General features: G+C 37.6%; 1 protein-coding gene across 2 annotated transcripts; it reads left to right on the forward strand.

Annotated features, from left to right (window-relative positions):
* Positions 1-7,936: 7,936 nt before the first annotated feature.
* On the forward strand, positions 7,937-19,412 carry SET (SET nuclear proto-oncogene). Of its 2 annotated transcripts, none has more exons than XM_044058841.1 (8): positions 7,937-8,225; positions 9,355-9,412; positions 11,876-12,018; positions 13,205-13,308; positions 13,787-13,900; positions 17,671-17,847; positions 17,949-18,089; positions 18,667-19,412. In XM_044058841.1, exons 1-8 carry the CDS (start codon positions 8,153-8,155, stop codon positions 18,688-18,690), a joined length of 834 nt encoding a protein of 277 aa, XP_043914776.1. In that variant the 5' UTR covers positions 7,937-8,152; the 3' UTR covers positions 18,691-19,412. The 2 variants fall into 2 exon arrangements, with proteins under 2 accessions (XP_043914776.1, XP_043914777.1); XM_044058842.1 differs by having other exon boundaries at positions 7,940-8,225; positions 17,671-17,841.
* The last annotated feature ends 1,623 nt before the right edge of the window (positions 19,413-21,035 follow it).

The raw sequence follows: 21,035 nt of genomic DNA on the forward strand, positions 1-21,035 counted from the left end.
CAATGTATTCCAGGAGTCCAGAAATCACCACAAATGAATGAAACAAAGATTTGTTTTTAGGAAGGTTTAATGAGCATCGTGCACACACAATATACTTTTGTCCTATCAACTTAATGTTAGCACTTCATCAAAGGTAATGAAAGAGGATAATTATTATAAACGATTTTTAAGAAAATGGGAATATGAATTATATTTACTATTGGTTTAATGTATTAGTTTAACAAATAGTTTTTAGACAACTGTATTGTTTATAATAATATATATAAGTGAGAATGGATATAGATATTTGATTGTCACGTGATTTTTTAATTGTTTTGACTGTTTGAATTCTTTATAAAATAGATTGGCATCTCTCTCTCATGTCATTTTGCAGAAACTGTCCTGATTTTATATGTTCAGAATGTGGACAGATAATAAAAACAGCTGTATTGAAATGTAAACAAATGTAGTAATAAAGTACATTCCTTTGTAGGCTGTCTTAAAATAGTCGCCAAGTAGTTCAAAATATTTGCACTATAGATTGGATCCTGAGAAAGCAGATTTCGCTCAGCATAAAACTCATATACATAATATGTGTATGTGTTTGTTTTGTGTGTGTGTGTTTGTTTTATGTGTGTGTGTGTGTGTGTGTGTGTGTGTGTGTGTGTGTGTGTGTGTGTGTGTGTGTGTGTGTGTGTGTGTGCTTGTGTGAGGGCATGATGAGAGTTATGAGGTAAACTCTACAGTACAGAAAGAGGCTACTGCATATTTTATTGAAGAAAGCAGTCTAGATGGTTGAAAACACTGAACTGTGACATATGAATGTTGTAAGATGTGCACAGAGTATTGAGGCCAGAACTGGAATGTCTTTGTTTCATTTTTTTTCAGGTGGTAAAAGTTTTGGTCTTTTAGTGAAGATTATTATTCTAAAGCTATTAGTTTCACTTTCAATTTTTCATTGTAGTTTCACATTCTACATGTTTAGATTAGAAATAAGTGTAATAAGTAGAAAATAATCAATGTTTATGCATATACTGCCCCTATTAAATGGAAGCAGTTATGGGAAATTATGGGGGTCTAGCTACAGGTAAATTATTATTTTGTTGAGGGGGGACTTTAATAGTATATTATTATTATCAGAAAGAAGGAAAAGGAAGAAACTGGAAGAAAATGATGCTCATTTTCATAAATATATTTTACAAACACAGTCTTTAGTGTCTAGAGGACCAAATGGTGACACTTACCATAGGAGTACTTTCTCAACTATGATTATGGTTTTTCAAATAGAAACTGAAGGAATTTTGGAAAAATTGTTTCGTAATCATAAGGCTTAATGGACAACTTTAGAAGCAATGAATATAGACATTAGGATGAAATTTATCAAAACATGTTTAAAATATTTGAGCACTCTTTTTTGCAATTTAAAATAAATCCTTATTTTAAAAGAGTATGAAAAGATAATTTGGCATTAATATTTGCATGTACATCTTGGTTATAATGGTGGATATGTTTAAAATGATTACATCTAATAACAGCAAATGCTCAAAAGAGTGACCACTCTTTTTCACTTGTTTTTCAGCCTTTCAGATGCTTTTCATGCAAGACTTGAGACTGGTACAATCTTGGAGTTGGTATATATAATTTGCAGGGGGTTTGCTGGGTGCAGGGGAGTTTGCTTGTGCTGTATCTATCCATTTATCTGTCTACATATATATTTTTTACAATTTGATCATTTTAGATTTGCTCCAAAATGATCCCTCGTTTTTGTTCTCTCTTTTATGTGTTCAGTATTTGATGATAAAATAATTAAAAACGGAAATTAATTACTAAATATAGATGGCACCTCTTCCATGAAAAAAATAAGGGTCTAACTAGTTATTATGCTTTACTACGGCAGTATGAGGAACTGGTACTTAACAATATGGATAGTAATAAAAAAGAGATTAGGTCTTTAATATGAAATATAAATGACAAGGACTTACCTGAAAATATATTACCTATATCTTTGCATAACGAGAGCAAAGATTTTTTGATGACATATATTTGTGATGACAGTGGTAAAAGGTTTATAGGAATTACTGAAATATCACAGATGGCTGAACAATTGTTTACAAAAAAAGTTGCATAAATCTTGTATGATGCAATTTTTCCAGTACTAAGGCCATCTGGGAATGATAGCACAGCTGTCTTGGAGAAGTCATTTATTGAATCAGTACTTCAGTTAGTGATACAACAAATTAGAACTAAATCTTCTCTGGGAGAAGATGGATTCCTTGCCTTTACTATAAACAGTTGGAACAGTGGCAGATATTGGTTGAAGTATATAATGATTGGCATTTTTTAAAAAGCTGATGTCAATTTGAGTATGCGTTGCTATACATCACTTTTGGTCTGAATTTAGAAAGGGGTACTAGAATTACTATTGAATTGTGATTATAAATTATTAGCTTACATATTGCAGTGATAGTTGAGAATACAAGTTGAAAGGTATTTACCCCCTGAAATACAAGGTGCAGTGGATCCATTGGAGCAGTAGGGATTTTATGGACAGTCAAATATTTTTATGAGGAGTTGCCAGCAGGGTAATAAAACAGGGTTGTTATGTAAACTAGATATTTCTAAGGTACATTATTTTCTGTGCCACAACTTTATAGTACACATCCTTAGTGAGCTGAATATCGGACATACATTTGCTTATTGGATTTCTAGGATTTACTCTTATTCAAGTGTTAAGCCTTTCATAAATGGGATTTTAAGAATCAGGATCCCCATGCAGTGAGAAATTAGGGAAAGCTGTCCATTAAGTACTAAATTATTTGGCATACACCTGAGTCAAGTTATATACTATGTTAAAAAGGATACTGATAGCCTACGTGGCGTTTATCCACTATTGTTGATTTATGCTGATAACATGCTAATACATGTTGAGTTTATTGATAAATTCAAATTGACATTTAATAGTGTTTATATGTTGTCTCTGCTGTGTTTACATATTAATTCATGAAAGAGTATGGGATTTTGATTATTATGGTACAATAGAAAGGAATTTATTTTATGTTAAATTCCTTGAAAATTCTTGGTGTTACATTTGGTCCACCAATGATAGAGAGTTTTTGAGAAATAATTGTATAGGTTATCCAACCTAATATACAAAAATGGAGAATGTTCCTCTGAGTTTCACCAAAATGTTTATTTATTAAAAAATACCTTTTGTCTTTGGGTAGGTATTTTGCAAAGGTATATTTACAGATGGAAAAGTATGAAACCTGTTTAATGGGTGTATTTTTTGGAATATGGAATTCTAGATTGAATTAAATTAAAAACAGGATTTTATATAGAGATAGGAAACATGGGGGGGTAGAACTCATTTATCCAGTGGCACAGTACTGAGCAATGATTGTTTGTACATTTGTGAAATTAATCAAAAATTCTTCTTTCTCTTCATTTTTATCTGAGTATTACAGAACCCGACTGGCAAGATAGAAAGGCAATGAACACATTAAGTTTCTACATTATAATGATTGTGAAATGATTGCATTGGGGGATTATGAATGATGATTATGAATTATGTAAATTATGATGTTTATTATGATTACTGTAATTATGGTTATGAATGATGTTACCTACAGTGAGGCTGAAGATATAGTGAAGTTACTGGACAATAAATTTAACAATAACTTTACCCCTCTCTCCATTCTGTTTGTCCCTCAAAATATACCTTAACCTGGCTTGCCTCCGCTATCACACAAGACCAAGTCCTCAAATGCTACAAATACTGCATCAATGGATCCTGACAATATCCCTGGGTGCATCTTATATAGCATGAAGCACCACAGCACTCAACCAATCAGGGACAAATCTCAACAGAATCAAGGACAAATCCATAAATAATAAGGGGCACATTTAAAATATTAGTTCTATTCACCTGAGACATTAACAGAACAACAGAATGTGGATTAATATACAGTTTCTGAAGTAAAAAACAGTCTGTAACTATAATTATTGTTCACTATTTATTAAGTATAATTCAGCACATATTCTCCAAAAGTCACCAATTTTGGAAGGGATTAAGAGGGAAAGAGCTAAAATTTGAGTCAAAATCAGGGATGTCCCTGAGCACACCCCTAACAACACTGTTCAATTTCAGCCTCCATACAGGTTTTGTACCAAGTGACTGGAGATTAGCTGCAGTCATTCCCTTGCATAAGGGATGACATTCCACAGACCCAGGCAATTACAGACCCGTAAGTCTGACCAGCCTCAAATGCAAAGCCATGGAAAGTGGAATTAATCAATAAGGAGATAGGGAACCTCCAAACTGTGGACCAGTTTCAGTTTGGATTTGTCAATGATGGGTCATACTTTCTCAACCTGCTGGATTTTTTTTTAAAAGGTCAGCAAAGCAATAGATGAAGGCAAAACAATGCACACCACATATCTCAACTTGGACAAAGCTTTTGACGCAATTTGCCAGTCACGCAGAGTAGAAAAGCTAAATAAACTGTGAATAAACTCCTTTGTCACCCGCTGGATTGCCAAATGTCTCACAAATAGAATGCATAAAATCAAACTAGCAGAAGTTATCTACACAAAGAGACCAGTCACCAGTGGAGTCCTTCAGGGTTCTGTTCTGGGACCTCTCCTGTCTGGGATCTATTTTTTTCTGAATAAAAGCAAATATCAAACACCTCTAGCTCAGTTTGCAGATGACTGCAAGCTAGGTGCAGTCATTGAATCCACACATGACTTTGCCATCCTGCAGTGTCCCAAATAAATAACTGGTGCCAAAATCATAGAGTGAAAGTAAATGCCAAAAAATGCATTATTGTATCTTTTGGGAAGTCATCTATCCCAGGGATCTACCATACTAACAATATGTCCCTGAGAGTTGACCTGTTTGTTCAAGATTTGTTGCAATAAAAATCACTTTAGCTAGCAGATCTAGGAGATTCTCTCTTTCTCTCCCTCTCTGATACCCTCCCTGTGGGAGGAATAAAGATGCCTTGTTGAAGTTTCAGGTAGTTCATTCATTTTAAGTAGGTAAATGGATGAGTGTTCTTTTTTTTTAAACAAGAATCATCTTTATTAAATTAACACTTATGACATAGACAATCATACATTTATATAAATGAAAAGAAACCATATTGACATATTTTAGTTGCAAACATTATACAATACTTATAATCCAGTCATTGTCAGTCAAACATTACATATATCATTCAAATCCTGCCTTCTTGTAAACCTCATTCCTCCTCCAAAATGTTATTGTGCATGTATTGTTCCCACAATTCCCTTTTTTCTATGTAATTTGCTCCTTCCCTTTCCTAAAGATCCCATTTCTAGTTGTTTTATCTCTGGATGATCGAGTGTTTTTTTTGCTAAACTACTTAGCTCACTCTAATAAGGTAAAACTAATCAATCCATCCGCTCCTCAGTAAGGTGAGAAACGTGTTAAAATAGTTTGAACAACACAATATAAAGTAACAGTTTACCCACCACCTTTAAAATTACATTTGATGCACTTGGCTCCATAGCAGAGTGGGATGGATCCCTGACTATCACCCATGTAATTGGTGTTCAGTTAGTGAAACTAGCAATACAAGAAACAGGTAGATAGAGAGGGGAGTACAGAGTCATGGCCCATTTGCTCACCAGTGGTGCAGGATGGTGCAGGCACTTGATGGGTACATGTGGTGGTGAGACATCTCTGATGGAGACCAAGGAAGCCACTGTCTGTGCTTGAGGAAAAGAGGGTAAGGCTGCTTGCTGGTACCTCTTGCTACAGAAGTGGGCAAGGGCCATCTCAGACAACCCAGTGCACTAGCACATTCCCTCAAGAGCCGAGCATATGCAAGGGGATGTATGGTATGAAGAAAAAAATCCAATCCACCCCTGATGATACTGACATGATGGCCTCTGCTGGTTGACCCTTGCTTTGATCACAAGGAATAAATGGGCTGTTTGGGTGTAAGGTCTAATGACTAGCAGGCGCCAGTGGTGGCAAAAAAGACAAAAAAATTACATGTGATACAAAGGTCATGATAGCCTTTTTGAAAAAAAACTAAGTAACACAATGTGAAAAGCTCATCTTCTACTCAAAATCCATACCAAACCTATTTTTTATCTGGCAAAAAATGATAAGTTCTGGACTTCTGGTGCAACATACAGCTATATGACCCCACTTTAGATTAATTTCTGCAGGTTTTTATTGTACTTGAAGGATCAGAATGCTGGTTAATTTAACACTAAAGGATTAATGCAGACTACCAAATGCATGGAATTGTAAGAAAATATAAGAACTTTCACACTTCATCAAATAAATCATAAAAAAATAAGGCAAGCAACTGCACAAGAAGTAATGGCTGCTTCTGAACAACTCTTAGGACACCAGTCTAAGCTTCCTAACAGCAGAAGATCACAGAATGATTAAAATGTGTTACTTTATACTTATATAAAATAAGTTATTTTGATGGATTAATATGAATCAGTATTCATTTGAAAATTAGTTACAAAAACTTGACACTGAATGTGTGACAAGACTTTTTCAATGAGTAGCAACAAGGAGTATGGACTTTTATTTTGGGCTTTGCCCACAGTTTTTGACTAAAGAAGTTGAGCTATATAGCTGGCCCTGCTCTCTGACAGCCATTGAAGATCTTCAAAGGTAGAGTGATGAGAGTTCTATGGAGCAGTTAACATGCATAGCTCTCATTGAATCAGGGAAAATTGTCAACACATCAAGGACAAAACCAGAAATAATCAGGGACACTTTTAAAATATTAATGCTATTAACTTGAGACATTGACATGGTAAGAAAACGTGAATTAATATAAATTTTCTTCAGAAGTAAAGGAAATCTGCAACTGTAATGATCTAGCATTATTTAGTATGCGCAATTCACCACATTTCCTCCAAAGTCACCAGTTTAATGAGGAACTAAGAGGTACAGATCAAAAATTTGAGTGAACATCAGGGATAGCTGAGAGGTATGGTCAATATCAATGGTGACCAGCACACCTCTCAACCTCTTATTGCAAGAAATCTGAACAAAACCTGACAAAATGGGGAGAGAAAGGCTCAAAAATAGAGACAGATTTTAAATAGTGCTCTTACAAATTTAGAAAGTTGCTAAGTGAGTTTGTTTTAACATACATTTTACAAAAAATGTGCAATCTAAAACTCAAATGTGTCATTATTTGGTGACTTCAGTCCTCTGATTATCCCAGTCATTCGCCAGAAAACCACAGATTTTATTAGATACAGACCAAAAATATGATGAGGCAAACATCTGGACATTCTGGGAAAATCTGGACAGTTGAGAAGTATGGTGGCCAATATTTTACACTGTCTCAATCAACTATAGGATTATGATACAGATAGCGAACATCGATCCTCCCAGATTTTTAAGGTTTAATAGTTTTCCTAATAAAGTCAGCGTGGTTAGTGATTCATAATTTATTAATCAACTTAAATAAACATGTACAGAGATTAAATTGTGTTAATTGTAGACCGTCTAATAAACTAAAATCTTCTTTTCCGAAAATAAAAATGAAGAAATGCTCCTTGTTCAGACCTTCTACTATGATTTTAAAAGCCTGTGTTATGCTTTTAAAGCTCAGATGCCGACATGTATTTATAAAAGTCAAAAGTGTCAAAACTCAAGAAATACAGAGTTCTATATTAAAAGAGAAAAATACAAGTATACTATATGCTGTTTATTCCTGCTTAGAAAATGGCAGTTCTTTTCGAAATAGAAAACACCCCTATCACATGGGTGCAGCAAGTGGCGCGGACAATCGGCACAAGATATACATTGGGTCTCGGCATGCGCGTTCCCGCGACGCTGGAAACCAGGCTTACATGTCTCTGTTTTCCAGCCCCTCAAGTTAGCAGATGTCCTACCTCTTTTGTGACGCAATTCTTTATTTCTAAAGTACTACCAATTACACACAAGTTCAGTAAGCATTTGTAACGTCTGGTGGGTGGGTTATTTCAGCTTTTACGTTTGCGCACGCTTAGGAGGTTCTGTGAAATCGCGAGTAAGCTCGACCGCTCTCTCACTTTTTATTACTCGGGAACGCGAAGTACGGGCTTGCTACAGACGGTTTCTAGTACTTCTGTGGCTGCTCTAGTCTAGCGAAAGCACCCGTTCTATCCTCTCTAAGTATAAACTATGTCTGCGTCGGCGGCCAAAGCAAGTAAAAAAGAGCTCAACTCAAACCATGATGGAGCAGATGAAACCTCAGGTAAGAAAGCTAAGAGAAAGAATGGCGGCCTCCACACGACCGCCATTTTCAGTGAGTGAGTGCGATTTATTCAGCTCCTTTGAATGTTGTGCGGCTTTTACAGAAAGAATATTAAGGGAGAGGAGAGAAAGACCTGTCGGAAGCCTATGAAGTGCTGTGGTTGGTTTTACGTATGGAGGTGGCTTAGTTAACTACTCACTATCTGCGTGTGAGTAAATGAGGGAGCGTGAGTGGGAGAGGAGGCCATGTTAGTGTTCCTTCATTGTGTTTTTTTTTTTAGCTTGAATGGAAACTTTAGTGTTAAAACTGGACCGTTCGTTGGCTTTATTTTTCTTGTAGAAAGTGACTTACGTAGCGTGTCTTCTCAAAGATGGAGACGCAGTTGGTGTTTAGTGTTGTCTAGAACACTGCTGCAGATGCTCAATAAGCATCCGCAGGCTGTGCGGCCTGGAGGAGGCGAGGGTGAAACGACTTTCATTGTGTTCCGCCATGATGTTTTTCTCATCTGTTTTTCTGATGTTTCTAATAGTTGTATTTGGAGTACTCCGCAAAGAAATGATGAACGGCGTGCTGGTGTTTACGTTTTGGAGAGTAGCGGGAATGGGTAGCTGCCTGTGGTTGGCTAGAGCGTGTGGCCTCTTACTTGCACCACGCGGCCCGCGTGCATGCAGGAAGCTTGTTTGTCCCGCTTTATTCTTGAATAATGTGCGCTACTCAGTAGACTTGACCCCCTGTTTTTGGGTATCGCAAATTTTAAGCACAGTTTCTGTTCGTAGAGCTTCTGCGGTGGTAGATGTGTGCTGTACCTTTGCTTTGTTTTCCGAATCTCGTCGAGCTGGTGCTGTTAGAGTTGTATTAAGATGTGTTGTGAGCTCAGGATCTTGAACAGAATTCCTATGATTGTGAATTAAAGGGCGCGCCAGTTAAATATCAAAACAGCACTTTGGCGATTCCGCTTTGAGGAACAGCCACGTGGTTTTACCTGTACAGTGCTGTTTACCTTGTTTCCGGTCTTGAGACTTAGATTTTTGGAGAGCAAGTTTACTCTAAAGTTGTACGGGGTTCAACCGATTATATTTGTATTTGCATTTTATGTTCTTTTGTATTAAGTTGGTATGTTTCTTTCCAGAAAAAGAGCAGCAAGAAGCAATTGAACACATTGACGAAGTACAGAATGAAATAGACAGGTAAGGAAGCATGGTGCGATAAGATGTGATTTATTTTGAGATGTCTAGTATTTATAAAATACTCTATTTGCCGGTGCCTACGTGAATTTAAGAGTTTAGTGAAACGTCTTGTTTTAGACTCCTTTCCTTTTCACTAGAAAGGAGCGGGAATACTAGAACTTTTAAGTAACTCAACGTGGCTTTCAATGAGCGGGAAGTACTAGTTAAGGAAATTTGAGGTTGTTTACATTTTGAGACTTTATGTATGGTAGGTGTTCTAAACTTCCTTAACTTGTATTTTTTCTTGAGGTTAAAACGAGAGTTGGGAGTTTTTGCATTGGTTTGTGATTTGTTCATGACATATTCTGGTCCTCGAGTAAATGTCGAGTTTCTGTAGGGTGTGCTGTCTTTCCTGGTACTGTTGGGTCTTAATCTAGTCATGCCACTAAACTTTGGTCATGTGTAAAATATTTTCTAGTGGTTCTGTGTAGAACGCAGTTCTTTGGCTGGAGGTTGTACTGTTTCTATTAAGCAATTTTTTTATTGGGGTTCGGTAAAATGTAAAGTTTTGTTATCCGATTCAAGGCTGTAATTGTGCAGTCTAGGTCTTTTGACAATTGATTTACTTAAGCTGCATGCCTTCAGTTAGGTTGTGGTAAGCTTGGTATGCAAAAGAGGGGTACACTTCCCAAGCAAGAGTTTACATATTGCTTGTTCCCGCTTATTAGGGAGTAGATTGTTGTGTTGTATGTGGAGAAATGAACAGAAAATAATTTGGACTAGAAAGAGGTAAACTTTGTTTACAAATGCATCCCAGGTTGCATGGCAGCTCGTTTTACTTGATAATGAAACGTTTTTTTACAGTCCACTTCACATTTCTATGAAGTGGGGTTGAAGGTACTTGTCTCTATTTGGAAACAGTACTTGGTGCTTGTGGTGGTTTTGTTTAGAGTTCCTAAAATATGGAAATATGAACATGTCATTTTAATTTTGAAGCTGTGCTTAGATATTTCTTAGAAAATTCACTAATACAGTGGTCTTTAACTTCGTTATATTTGGGTAGTCATTTTTATTCCAGCTGTGGGTATAGGGCAACTTTAAAGTTGCAGTCTGCTAGTGTTCTAATTTCCTGTGTTTTGTTATGTTTTGCCTGGACATATTTCACCTAGACTTTCTGGTCTGTCTTGCATTGATTTGCAGTATTGTGAATCTGGTAGATGCCTTTGTGCATGCTGCCATATGCATTATTTGATTGTCATACTGGATACTTTACTTGCATGGTCGCCTTATTTTTGAAACTTCAATCTTTCCATTTTTCTAGATAATGTGGATGGGGGTGCTTGTGTTGAGGTTGTAGCTTTTGCTGAACTATTTGGTGGGTGTTCTGCAGTGTAAAGTTTGCATAGTGCTTAAGTGAAAAGTCTGTACTGGTTTGGGTATAACAACTTAAGATTTTATGGTATGAAAGGACTAATTTTGCTCTACTATAATCAGTTTTTTTGTGGTAGTGTAATGCTTGGAAAAGTGCGCAAACTGGTGCACGTTGTGTTAAATAAAAGGATCTGACAAATTTCACTTGTAAAGTGGTAAACCTTTGTGGTCTCGTGTTCTTTGCACACATGTAACTATTACTGGTTGCACTTTAGTTCATGGTTACATATATTAATGGGCATAATTACAAATAACATCTTGGCCTTCCACCTGGGTATTTGGACCAATTTTTTGTTGGACTATCAGTAACTAGTAATTAGGTTGCCAGTCATGCTTTCATGTCGCTGACTCTTGAGACTGTTTTCCCCCTCTTGAGAGCTCATCAGTCTGGTTTGACATTTACAGTTAAGACAATTGTTAGTCTATTATCCAAATCACCCTTTCAAAGTTTTGGGTGGGGAAAAAAGTCTGAATATGTAACTGTTGCACATATTTGCTTGTACATGTTTTTTGAGCTTGTAGCCAGCTCGTGTGACTTTTTTTGTCCACTGGAGTTCCTGAATGGCTAGCATTTTCCTGTGTGCAGAACAAGATTTTAGGGTTTTCAGTACAATTGTATGTTTGATTATCCACACTACCAATTGGTCTGGATAATTGACTCTACTGTACAAATTTACACTTTCAGATACACAAGCTAATATCAATTACAAGCTTGCGGCTGTCATTTCTGAATTGCCTGCTAGTCTTGTAACACTATCTAGCATGCTCAAAAATGAGAAAAAGATAAGCCTGGAGTATTTGTCTTGACTGGTTTTACATTGGAGCCAAATTTGGTACATCTGATATTTAAATTGCTGTTGGAAGCATGCCTTTACTTGGCCTATAGTCATAAAAGGTGCTGCACTTGTGTTCATTGATTTCATAAGTGAGGCAAGGTTGCACCGTGTTGGGTGCCTTGCATTACTTTTAAGTGTTTTTTTATTTATAGTAATTAAACTTGCATTCTGATTCAATGGTAAAGTGGTATTAGTCTGAAATACCATTTTCTTCCAGACTGAACGAACAGGCTAGTGAGGAAATATTGAAAGTAGAACAGAAATACAACAAACTCCGCCAGCCTTTTTTCCAGAAGAGATCAGAATTGATCGCCAAAATCCCAAACTTTTGGGTGACAACATTTGTCAACCATCCACAAGGTAAGATTTAACTTTCAAAAGTCTTGCAATTCTGCTTGATACAGCATATTTATAGTTTTTTTTTGTGTGCTGCCTGTCTAATGCAGCAGTGGCTGGTTTGTGTTCATAATGCTCTTAAAGGAAATGCATTTCATTTCTAGATAGACTTGCACTGGTTGAGTTTGTACATCTAAAATGAGTGTAACTGGGGAGGTGGGGTGAGCTCCAGAAAGTAGTGTGGGGCAGTAGTTAACAGCTGTACAGTAGTAAGACATTAGTTTACATGTATTTACTTGTGGCATACTGTAGACCATTGCAAATTGTAAAGTACATAGTGGCATCCAGTGGGATTGGTTTCTTATGGGGCTGGTTTTTATTAATTACTTTATCCCTAAAGTACATACAATTGCATTCTGTCTGTTAGTGGGGGCTGGTTTCTATTAATTACTTTATCCCTAAAGTACATACAATTGCATTCTGTCTGGTAGTGGGGCAGATGTTCATTTTCTGTTTGGTAATGTTTATCTGCTTGCAAATAGTCTGGCTTTGTGTGGTAGGGAGAGGGTATTTCAGTGTGCAAAAATTGTGGCTTGACCGACTTTAGAAGAAGTAATGGATTTAAAATGTGGATTGATAGAAGTGGCGGCATTTTCAAAGCTTCCTAACATGTTGGTATAGTATTGGGTTTTTTTAGTATAGCTGGGGATATTGATGGCTTTAAGGGGGGATGGCAGTATGTTGTAAGGGTAGAGTTGCTGTTTGTATTCTGTGTATTAAGATTGTGCAATATGCAGGCTAAAGTATGAGGTGTTTTGAACTTGTCCAAAAAAGCAGTATATTGTTAATGGTGGAATTCCTTGAAGCTACTCGCAGCAGTGGTCTGTGCACATCTTGGGAGTACTGAAGGGGAAAGCAATTCCGGTCTGTTTTGACTGCCCTTTGAGATCACATGCTCAGCACGTCATGTGCATAAAGTTTGTGTATACGCATAAAGTTTGTGCATCTAGTATGCTTGAAATTTTGTTTCAAGGTACATTGAGTTAGTCAGGCTTCAGAAACATGCAGACTTGATAATTGCTCTTGCCTGAGACTTCAGGCAGCACTATGAAACCTTGGTCTGATTGTAATTTCAGCCACATATGCTCAGCACACTACCTTAATTTACTCAAACTTCACTGTGAAAGCTTTAATGTAAAATGTTTTTCAGTGTCTGCGCTTTTGGGAGAGGAAGATGAAGAAGCACTTCATTATCTCGTCAGAGTTGAAGTGACAGAATTTGAAGACATCAAATCAGGCTACAGAATAGACTTTGTAAGTATTGTGTTAGTGTTTTATATATATATTAGTGAGGTTTGCTGCATTGGTTATTCAAAGGTTGCATTTCTGCCACACTTCAGCTGGAGTGCTACTATTGTGAAGTGGTGATCAAAATGCTATTAAATAACCGCAGTATGATTTTGCAGTAGGTTTTTTAACTTTTTAAATGTCGAAGTATCTGCATAATGTTTGCTCTGGCAGTATATCCCTTTGATCAAATTTTGTAATTTCTTTAACTTAACTGGTTGTATGTAGTTTACTCAGTGGCCACAGATATTAACTGGTTTGGTGCTGAAACCTGTTATAGGTAGCAGATCACTTGTCCATATGGACTGTTGCTCTTGAGTTGCACAGTAGGCGAAAGTTGAATTGAACCACAATTCTATTAGTATTTCTGGTTCAATGTGGATTTTCTAGTCAGTTTTAATATAGGCCTTTAGTTAAAACTGACATCTGCTTGCTTTGTTTTTAGTATTTTGATGAGAATCCTTACTTTGAAAACAAAGTTCTCTCCAAAGAGTTTCACCTCAATGAGAGTGGAGATCCTTCTTCAAAATCCACAGAGATTAAATGGAAAACAGGAAAGGTAAGAAGTTTATGGATTGAAATGTGTGGTCCCACTTGTTTTGTGGGGTTTGTCTAGTCTAAAAAATGTTGGTTTTGGATGAGTCGAGTTTGTCTGAATTTGTGGGGTTTGTTCTTGACCGTGGTGGTTCACTTTTAGTAGTGCCCAGTTGAATGGGTATTGACAGTTGTGGACTGCAGTATGTTACTAAGCAGGCAAGTTAACAAATACATGTAGTGCATGGCCTAATCTCTCCAGGCTGTCTTGGCACTTTTAATCTAGCTCAGCCTGCCCATCTTCCTGGTTATTTGTTCTTATAGTAGCAACTCTTGATATTTTTGTGGAGATTATTCAGAAAATTTTGTATTCCTTCAGAGTAGCTTATTTTAATTGAACATAAGTTTGTAATTGGTGCTGGCAGCATTGTTTTTGCTAATTACGATGGAAAACCTGTGCATTGTGTGTGATCTTTCAATTTTTCTAGAGATTAAAACTTGCCAACCAGAAAAGGGTGTACAATTGTACTGTTAATTCCAATTTGGTTAATGTTAAACAATTTAGTGTGGTAGAACTTTGCTCTGTCACTTGCATTTCAGTGCTCAATCTAGGAATGGACCTCGTAGTTGGCATAATTTCTGGTGACAAGTGGTGTGTGTGGTAAGTGAACTATGAAAGTATGGTTTGCATATGCACTAGATTAATCATTTTAAGTTCAGTGGTATGATTTTTGGGTAAAACAACTTGAGTGGATATGAGAATGCAGGATTAGAACTGCCATTCAGTCTGCAGCTGCTAAATGATTGTCACGTGTGTGAAAGTAACTGCTGAGGAGCTTGCTTCAACTTGATATCTTATGAAAGTACTATGTAAATTTCAACTGGGTGGTAGTTGAATTATGCATGTTGAACTAACTGTTATGCGCACGTGTAAAATATTTTTTTAATGGGGTGGGGGTTTTGTCAAAGTGTTTGGTTTCAGTTGTATAATTGCAACACTTTGTGGGGTACAGTTTTGACAACCTACACCATGGATCCATTAAGTATAGGTACAGGTACAAATATCCAAGTACACATTGTAGCTTTGTACTGTTAACTGTCTGCATTGCAGAGCCATGCATTTACATAGCGATAGAGCAGCTGAAAGTGCTGGAGGGATTCCTGTCCCAGAGACTTTCCATACTCTGGAACAGGCTTACCCGTCTGTCATGCAAAGTTCTTCATTACTACTCTTCAGGAAAAATCTTGAGTGGATGGGAAATGAGAAATACGCTCCAGGGATCACTTCTGTGTCTCTGCTTGACAGTGACACCGGAAAATAACTTTCTTGGGTGGCATAAGCCAGGGAACCTTGTTGGCTAGTCTTGCGTAGGCCCTTGAGCTGATAGCCTAAACTACCTAATGAAGTGCATTATTTGCTCATGCGCATCAGTGGGCTTTGTGTCCACCTTTTCCAAGGTGAAAGCATTGCTGAAAAAGTTCAGTATTACTTGGGCCACAAACACGTTGTGTGGGAGTTGAGAAATGTAGTAAAGGGTTTGGCCACACCCTACTGTGCTGTCTGTAGAGAACATCAACCTCTGTGCAGTTCAGCCCTTGAGTAATCCATTACTACCCAGTGGATGAAGTAGTCCATGGTGGACCTTAAGCCATCTCCTTTTGAGTTAAGGAGGTCAGTTGGCACTGTGGATAATACAGGCTGATTTATGCATCACACAAATGTCTGTCTTGGTGTGGGCTCCTGTTAGGCAGCAGGCTCTACAGTCAAGTTGCGAGTGGCCAGAGTTTATCCAGTTAAACCAGGAAACCAATGTTCTGGCTAGGAAACTGGATCTCACTTGAATTGGCATGTTGATGCAAGTTCAGTTTGCTTAATCCCTAAACTATTTGGGGCTTTTTACACATTTGGCTTGCCACCATTTGACAGACACAAGCTGGATAGCATGTTCTAAAAGTCAATTACATTAATCAGTTTTGCCTTCCCTTAAATGTCGCTTTCTCCAAACCAAAACACTCAGTGTTCCCAGTTTCCATTTTTTGCATGGCTTGCTCCTACCCTTTTCCAGCTTGTTTTGTTCCAGTTAACTGTATTCATTAAATACAGTTGGTTTAGACACACATTTTTCTAGTAAATGTGTTTTTTGGGGGAGGGGGGGCAGCCACTGGGACTACAAGGCCTTGCTATGTCTGAGCAATGTAGAACTTTAGTACACCCATTTGCTCCTCCAAATATTTGAGACATGTAGGAGCATTTCTTCCTTGTATCTTTGTTTGCTATCTACTTGAGGAATTTTGGTCTGTAGTGTAAATGACTAATTTCAAAAGTTAAATTTTAAAATCTTGCATATTGGAGCCAAACACATGTCCCTACCATTGTTTCCTTAATTGCTTATCAAATCCCTTCTGACCTATGATTCTTGTATAGTGTTACATGGCCTTCTAGTCTTTAACTGCAGCTTCTTTAGATTAAACTCAGACCAGGTCATTCACACAGGATTCCCCTATTCCTTTTTCTGTACTGATTCCCATCACTCCTGGGCAGAATCTCTCATGTTTTTTAGTTGGAATATTTACTACTTTATGAATTTTTTCCTGCTTGACAACACACTTTTAGTCTAGTACTTCAGAATATTTAAATTCTGAAATTACTTTTCATGCCACACTTAAAATTTTCCCATTTAGGTACCCGAAATACACCACTGTTGTGGTTCAAGTTCTTGTCCTTGCTTGGTTGTCTTCCAAAACTTTCTTTGGCACCGTGGCAGTTTTAGGTGGAATGTGCCAGCATGATCCTCCAATTGCTGGTAGTCCTTCACTAGGACAAATAATTACTGTCATTGGAGCTCTTGTAGAAATTACTAAGTACACATTTTCCTTTGTCCCTTATATTTGCTGAATATCCTTGTCAAATACAAATGCCTGCTTTCTGAATGTCTCCTGTAGCATTGCTATTTGCACACCTTACACTTAAATCCTACCTTTCAGTTTGTGCAAGATTATTCACATTCTAAAATGGTGAGTATAGCCATAAGTTCCCACTTGTTTGAGTTTTTAAATGTTTCCAGTTTTTGTTGCACACTCGCTGATTGGCAGGTTCAAGCCTTTGTGAAGTCTCGCAGTTTTGAAATGTCTAATTTTAGAGAAGTGTTTTAATGAACCCCCACCAAAAAGTGTGGCTTTAATCTCAGACTACTGGGCGACTGCATAGCCAAGTTAAGAGGTCATTCTCTTAGTGACACTTCAGTGCTCATTCAGTTTGTGAAGCTGAGCATACATGACCTGACATCAGATAGGTAGGTGTTGGGGCTTCTCCCCTTGGTACTGTTCATCCTGCTTGGTGTAAAGTGCAACTACCTCACTGTAGCAGTGCTTGTAGTGTAGCATCTACAGTTTTGCTTGAGTATCCATGATTTGGGTAATTTTAGAATGAACTTTATATGGAGAGGTGCAGATGAGCACTGAACAGTGTAGGAGGAATAAAAGCCAAATTTCTGATTTGGCTAGGTGTTTGGTAGATTGCTGACAAATGCATGTTGCCTATCCTGAAAATTAGTCTCTGTGGTGGTTATGCAGGCCACTGGGCTCTTCCTCTACTAGGACAGATTGATATTATCGCGTATTAAAGCTGTATGCTTGTTTCATGCTTATTAAACTAATGCACCACATCTTAACTCCTTTGAGGGTCTGGCACTGCAAAGTGGTTGTTTTGTGCTTCCACGTTGAATGTATGAGTTGATGCTTTTTAGTTTGCTCTTTAGTTGTAAGAGCTGAAACTGTTTTCTTTCCTCAATTTAGGACCTGACAAAACGCTCCAGCCAAACGCCAAACAAGGCTGGCAAGAAAAGACAACATGAAGAACCAGAGAGCTTTTTTACCTGGTTTACTGACCACTCGGATGCTGGTGCAGACGAGCTTGGGGAAGTAATAAAGGATGATATTTGGCCAAATCCCTTACAGTACTATCTGGTTCGTGTGCGTTATCATGTTCTTTTGCGCTTGTGTGAAACTATTTTCTCCACTTTTAGCCAAGAGAATAAGTAATTTATTTTTCAAACCTTCTTTTCTTGACTAAGGTTCCTGACATGGAAGATGAGGAGGCTGAAGGAGAAGAGGATGAAGATGAAGAGGAGGAGGAGGAAGGCTTGGAAGACATTGATGAGGAAGGCGATGAAGAGGGGGAGGATGATGAAGAGGAGGAGGAGGGAGAAGGAGAGGTAAATATGACAGTTGGGGACTAGAAGTCCATTGCTTAAAGGAGTGACATGCTATTTGAACCATATTGCTATTGACTGGCTAGGTGTATATATAATTTAAAGTACATGATGCCACCCTTAACCCATGAAATTTCAACTTGGAAAGCTGACCTTGTATCGATATTTGAAGCTACTACATGTAGTGTGTGTGCCCCCCCCACTTGTTGAGTAGTTTTCTCTATTTGGGTTCTTGGGTAGCATTATACAACATCTGCTTGCCCCAAGAAAACTTTAGCAAGGAAAATGTTACCAACTAGTCCGTTCTGGCTGGGCTTCAGTTTGGAGCAGGAATGGGTTTCTTCCTCTGGGAAAGGTCCTGAACTACTTGTGAAGTACCTGTGAATTACACTTTTCAGAGGTGTAAAACTGCCAGATTTAATTTTGTAGAGTTTAACCAACCTGATGTTAAAATTAACTGATGCTGTTGCCTCCACTGGTGTAGTTAGTAGCATGCTCACTGTGTACTGAGTGGTAGATGTGTTGAAGTTCTGGTATGTGCAAAAAAACTTAAACTTTTTTTTGTTTTTTTCCTTTACAGGAGGATGAAGGTGAAGATGACTAAACAGATGACAATTCCATCCCTTCCCCTTTTTATTTCTCACCAGCCCCTGGGAACAAGTTGCTGTCTTTTGTGCTCAGTCTCCTTGTTCTCCTACAGTCTTTCTCAGCACCATTCATTTTGACAATTTACATGAGCAAACTACAGTGGCAATCTCTACTCCATTATCACCCTCAAAACTGAAATGCACCATGTTCTGTGAAGAAGTTTCCTTGCACTCTGCTGGAAAACTGAGTTTTAGAAACCTTGTGCAGTGGTTAATAGAATATAGCTTCCCCTTTTATATATTGGGCCCAGAGATTACACTGTGTTTTCATGTGAGTTATGGACAATTAGCATTTACTTAATCCATACCTGTCTCTTGTAAAGAATTTTGGGGTATTTTGAGGTCAGGAGGTTGGGTTAGACAACGCTGGGTTGGGGTTAGAGGGCATTTGACAACATAACTTTATGGTTATGTTTAATTGTATTGTAATGTTTTACAAACATCCAAAACGTTTAAGATGACACTTTTAAATATATATACTCAAATGATTTGAGCCCTGCCGCTTGGAGGATCAGAAAACTTGTGTAGAATCTAATTTGGAATCTACATTCTTTAATGTAATTTTTTGTTTTGTTTTTGTTTGTTTTTTGGTTTGTTTCACTGGAAAGGAAATATGCTCAGTTTTAAACGTTCAAGTGTACAAGTTGCTTTGTTACAATAAAACTAAATGTGTACACAATGACTGCTGTCCTTGTATGAGAAGCAGTTGCCCTGCATTTAAAGCTCTTCTCATCTTAAAAGAATTGGACGAAGAAGTGACAGCTTATCTGCGGACCTGCTTCTGAATGGATCCTTGGTGCTGTGTGGAGTCTGCCCATGATTTTTCTAATGCTGAGGGGATGCACTGGATAGTGTACAGATTTTGTATTGTACTGTTTTGTGTCCTTAAAGGACTTGAGTTACTGGCATTGTGTGGGCATTAAAGCTTGTCTGAACAAAGGTACATTGTCAAAGTAAACTAATGGCAGTTAAGTTTGAGAATTCATATTGTATGTAAATGACACTTGTGAATTTGAAAAGTTTGCTTCACGTGAGTTCCAAGAGCTGAAGTCACGTTTTAAAGTTATATCATTTATTTCCCTAGGTCATGTGAGGGTTTCAAGACTGCTTAGTTCTAACCAGTTTGCAGGACTTATTGCAAAACTGTCACTGGGTTAGAAGTGTGGGCTTTGATCCTTTAGGGGCTTCAAAGATGCACTGGTTATCTTTCTGGTTTGAAGATTTCTTTTCATGTTGGAGAGTAAGTGATTTGAAGTTGGACACGAGGGCACAGTGCTCAAAATATTGGGGGTATTTGTAACGTACTTGGGCCAGAATTACCCTTTTCTGAAAGCCAGGCTATGAAGTCTTGCAGCTTGTTTGAGGTTTTGGTGTTCTACAGGTGCTTATTAAAGCTTGCTGTAGCTTTTCAGGACTTGTTTAGAAGCAAAACATTTTTCTAAACTTAGCAGAAAAGAGGTTCTACCTCTTTGGCAGGGTACTGTCAACTACAGACCTGTAATTGCATAGAATATATCTTTGAAACAAACCTAATAGTTGTTGTTTTCAGAAGCATCAACTTCCTTGGTTAATGCATGGGGTATTTTGGGAGAGTAGCACTGTTCTGATTAGTTACTTTTTCCCCCTGCGGTGATGTCCTAACATGAGGTTTATGACTATTTAAATTGCTGCATTCCATTAATATCTAATGTATGATATGCAATCCTACATTTATATATGAACCATGTTGACATTGTAGCTACAAATATACATCACTTGTCTAGCCAGCCAGTGTCAGTCAAATATTACATGACTCAAATCCTGCCTTTTAATACTTTATTCCTCCTCTGAATGAATTCCCATTTTTCTATGTAATCTATCCTTTTCTAAAGATCCCAATTCCAGTTTTATCTATATTCACATCTAGTACAGTTGGCTTGCACTAATTTCTATTCTAGTAATTACTTTTTTGGCAGCCACCGTAATTACTCTGCATGGCCTTACTATGTCTAGGCAATTAGGATTCTGTTAACTCGGATTATTTATGTGGTTATGCCAATTTATGTAGGGAGCCTTTAGTCTGCCAACTCATTGTGCTCCTAAGAGAATGTTCCCAGTTACCTCTTCCCTTTGCTTTTTTTCTTGGGTGTGGTAGTCTTGATGAGGTTTTGATGTATCCATTGCATTCCTTATGAACTTGAGTGCTCATTTTCAAGCTTTACTGCTGAACTGTATTCCCCTTGTAGGCTAGCAGAATAGTTCACTGATACTACCCTTTTGAATACCCATCTTTTTATTGGATTCCACTTTATACATGCCCTTT

This window comes from Protopterus annectens, chromosome 16.part0 (genome assembly GCF_019279795.1).
Source record: "Protopterus annectens isolate FY-2018-M chromosome 16.part0, PAN1.0, whole genome shotgun sequence".
NCBI classification, from domain to species: domain Eukaryota; kingdom Metazoa; phylum Chordata; order Ceratodontiformes; family Protopteridae; genus Protopterus; species Protopterus annectens.